This window comes from Papio anubis, chromosome X, assembly GCF_008728515.1.
Source record: "Papio anubis isolate 15944 chromosome X, Panubis1.0, whole genome shotgun sequence".
NCBI classification, from domain to species: Eukaryota; Metazoa; Chordata; class Mammalia; order Primates; family Cercopithecidae; genus Papio; species Papio anubis.
In genome coordinates, this window is record NC_044996.1 from 2,089,334 (window position 1) to 2,092,932 (window position 3,599).

Below are 3,599 nucleotides of genomic sequence, written 5' to 3' on the forward strand. Positions count from 1 at the left end.
CGCAGTCTCCTCCAGCCTGCTTTCTGCTTCTGCAGCTCCGCGTCTCTCTCCTTCCCCCCCTCATCCTGAGCTGCTCAGGTGGCCCAGGTCTGGGCAGGCTGGCCGAGGCCTTCCTGTCATCTTGGCGGGCCCGGGCTGTGTCCTCTTCCTGTGGCTTCACTCCTTCCTGCTGTTGCCAGCCACTTGCAAGCAGAGACCCGACTGCCGCCTCCCCTGGCTGGCCTCAGGGTCCTGTGTGAGACGTACCCCTCAGCCGCCCTCCTTGAGTGCTCCTGGATCCCACGCGGGGTACCTGTTTCCTGCTCCTCCCTGGCTGGGCACTCAGCTCTGGGCTGGGGAATTCAGCCTGACTGGTTGTCCAGGAAGATGCTGTCTGGGTTTCCCAGGGTGACCCAGTATCTCCCTGAGCAGTGTGCCTGTCACAGCTGCCTCCCTCCCTGCGAGCACTAGAACAGGCACAACTAGTGGGGCCTCTGCCTCTTTGGGGCCATTGTTGCACCTGCTGCTGCCCGCCCCACCCTGCTCCCTCCTGGTACCATCTCCTTTGCTTCCCCAAGGACCCCGTGGGCACACAAGACAAGGAGGCCAGAAGGAGCCAGGTGCCAGACCCCTCCATCCCAGTCGCCTGAGGCATCCCCCAGCCACCGCTGTGAGAGGTGGGAGGCCAGGCAGGCCTGTGGTCACCACGGTCCAGGTGCACCACCTGATTTACAGGCCAAGGGACTCCTCTTGGTCACCTCTCTGTGCCCCCAGCAGGGGGCTGGCCCTGCAGTGCACCCACCACCGAGGGTTTGCTCCAGAATGAGGTCTTCAGGGCACCACTCCTCCCAGGACTGGGAAGGACCTGGTGCCTTTTGCCTGGAGTGGGGTGGGCAGGGTGGGTCCCCGAGACTGGGGTCTGCAGGACTGGGCTTCACTCCTCCTGTAGTCCCGGTGCTCCCGGCCCATCCCCTAACATTGCTTGTCTCTGGTGGGGGAAGCATTAACTCAGCTGCACAGCTCCCAGGCCAGGCTCATCTCCCTTCCCCAGCAGCCGCTGTTAGGTGCACGGTAGACATGATGAAGCGACGTCCTTAAAGCAGCATCTCCCCTTCGCAGTGGGAAATGAGCCGGCAAGCTGTGTGAGCCGGGGTGGGCGGTGCGTGGGCAGCCCCGAGGCTGCCCCATCCCTAGGTTTTGGGGGAGCACCCCATTCCCCTTTGGAGGCTGAGCACGGCATGTGTGGGCACCTTGTTCACACTCCAGAGCTTGCTTCATCCTCATCAGCAGCACCTGATCTCCAGTGACGGGAGACTGAGGCCTGGCAGAGAGGACCTGCTGCCTTTGTGTGACTGGCCCCAGCATGGGGGAGGCATTGGCCCCAGGCCTGTCAGGCCTGGCAGCCACAGCCTGGCTGGGTGGAGGTTACTGCCTTCTGCACCGCTCTGGCTTCCTCCCTGTGCCTGTGAAGAGCTCCTGGAGTCTGCGTGTGTCCCGGGGCCTGCTTCCTAATCTGTAAACACAGGGCGTGTGTCCCAGTGGCTGTGAGCTAGCGAGGGGGCGGAGAGCGAGCCGGCTGCGCAGGTCCTGCGGCCCCAGGCCTCATTGTTGGCCAACAGGCAGCTGGGGGCGGGCCGCGGCCGCTGATTAAAGGCCGCCTGGAGCAGCCTATGTGGCGACAGGTGCCCAGAAGCCCAGGAAGCCGGTCAGTGCCCACCCCAGGTAAGCTGGTGCGGTGGGGTTGGCAAGGACAGTCGCCCCAGGAACCTGGGGGCAAGCAGGCAGAGGCCAGCTCGGGGCCAGCACCTGTGTGCCAGGGACAAGGCCGGGGAGGTCGAGCCCAGGGGGAGCTGAGCGCACTGCAGGGGCTCTTTTGGGTGGCTGCTTGTCTGCTTTCCCGCAGCTGGTTCCAGGGCTTGAGACCCAGCATGCTATGCCCCAGGTTCCCAGCCAAGGCATTCCGGTGAAGGGGCTGGACCCCGCCGAGGCGTGGTCCCTGAGCTGCCTCTGCCTCTCCCAATCCCTGCTGGGGACTGTGGCTGGAGGCAGGCAGTAGAGCGCTTGGAGGCCTGCCTTTTCTGTTCAGTAGGTGGCAGGAGTGGGGCTGATGCTCCCAGAGCCAAAGGTCACAGGCGCTGTGGTTGGGGGTGGCAGGAAGTGAGCCCCAGAAGGGTCAGAGCTTTGGCTAGGGGGAGGGTGGTACACAGCAGGGCCTGGGCGAACCCCTCTCTCCAGTCCTCAGAGTTTGTGCCTCTCGCTCTGGCAGTTTGAGGCCTGGCTATCCCCGTGGGAATATCACCATGTCAGAGACACCCCGGGCTGAGACCTTTGTCTTCCTGGACCTGGAAGCTACTGGGCTCCCCAGCATGGATCCTGAGATTGCTGAACTGTCCCTCTTTGCTGTCCACCGCTCCTCCCTGGAGAACCTGGAGCGCGACGAATCTGGTGCCCCAGTACTGCCCCGGGTCCTGGACAAACTCACGCTGTGCATGTGCCCAGAGCGCCCCTTCACCGCCAAGGCCAGCGAGATCACTGGCCTGAGCAGCGAGGGCCTGGCGCGGTGCCGGAAGGCTGGCTTTGATGGTGCCGTGGTGCGGATGCTACAGGCGTTCCTGAGCCGCCAGGCAGGGCCCATCTGCCTTGTGGCCCACAATGGCTTTGATTATGATTTCCCCCTGCTGTGTGCCGAGCTGCGGCGCCTGGGTGCCCGCCTACCTCGGGACACTGTCTGCCTGGACACACTGCCGGCCCTGCGGGGCCTCGACCGCGCCCACAGCCACGGCACCCGGGCCCGAGGCCGCCAGGGTTACAGTCTTGGCAGCCTCTTCCACCGCTACTTCCAGGCAGAGCCAAGCGCGGCCCACTCAGCGGAGGGCGATGTGCACACTCTGCTCCTGATCTTCCTGCACCGCGCCGCAGAGCTGCTCGCCTGGGCAGATGAGCAGGCCCGCCGGTGGGCCCACATCGAGCCCATGTACTTGCCGCCCGATGACCCCAGCCTGGAGTCCTGAGCACCAGGGCCACCTCCTGTGCCACAGGCAGCGCCAGTCTCCACCGTTCAGCCGGCCTCTACCAACCCCGGCTCCTCATATCTGGGCAGCCTCAGGTCCATGCACCTGCCAGGCCTTCCCTGGCTGCCTGACCAGCCACAGAGCCCTGGATTCCTCTCCAGTCCCCGCTTCCAGGGCCGTGCTCTCCCAGCCAGCCTGTATGCCCAGCAGAGTTTGCTGTTTCCCAATAAATATTGCCAACTACTCACCCTCTGACTCACTGGCCAGATACTAGGGGCTGGACTCCCTTGACCCACTGCTGAGCAGGGCCAGGCGGTGAGCCATGCCAGGGGCCAGCACAAGACCTCCAGGGCTGCCTCCCTATGGCCTCTTCCCGCGGTGAGGTCCGCGGGTGGCTGGGTGGGGAGATGTCAAGCTCTTGGGTTGGTGTGAGGGCTGATGGGTTGCGGCTGTGGGCTGAGTGCGGCTGTGGGCTGCATTGTCATCCCAGAGGCCCAAAGAAGCCATGAATAGGGACTTAAGCCCACAGAGCCGGCCACCTGCCTGGGCACAAAGCTCAGCTGCAGTGCTCACCCGCCGTGGGACCTGGAGTGTCTGTCCCTGCTCTGT

General features: G+C 64.5%; 1 protein-coding gene across 1 annotated transcript; it reads left to right on the top strand.

Annotated features, from left to right (window-relative positions):
- Positions 1–243: 243 nt before the first annotated feature.
- Positions 244–3,235, top strand: TREX2 (three prime repair exonuclease 2). The gene is made up of 2 exons (XM_009198483.3): positions 244–1,701; positions 2,246–3,235. Exon 2 carries the CDS (start codon positions 2,280–2,282, stop codon positions 2,988–2,990), a length of 711 nt encoding a protein of 236 aa, XP_009196747.1. The 5' UTR covers positions 244–1,701; positions 2,246–2,279; the 3' UTR covers positions 2,991–3,235.
- Positions 3,236–3,599: the final 364 nt, after the last annotated feature.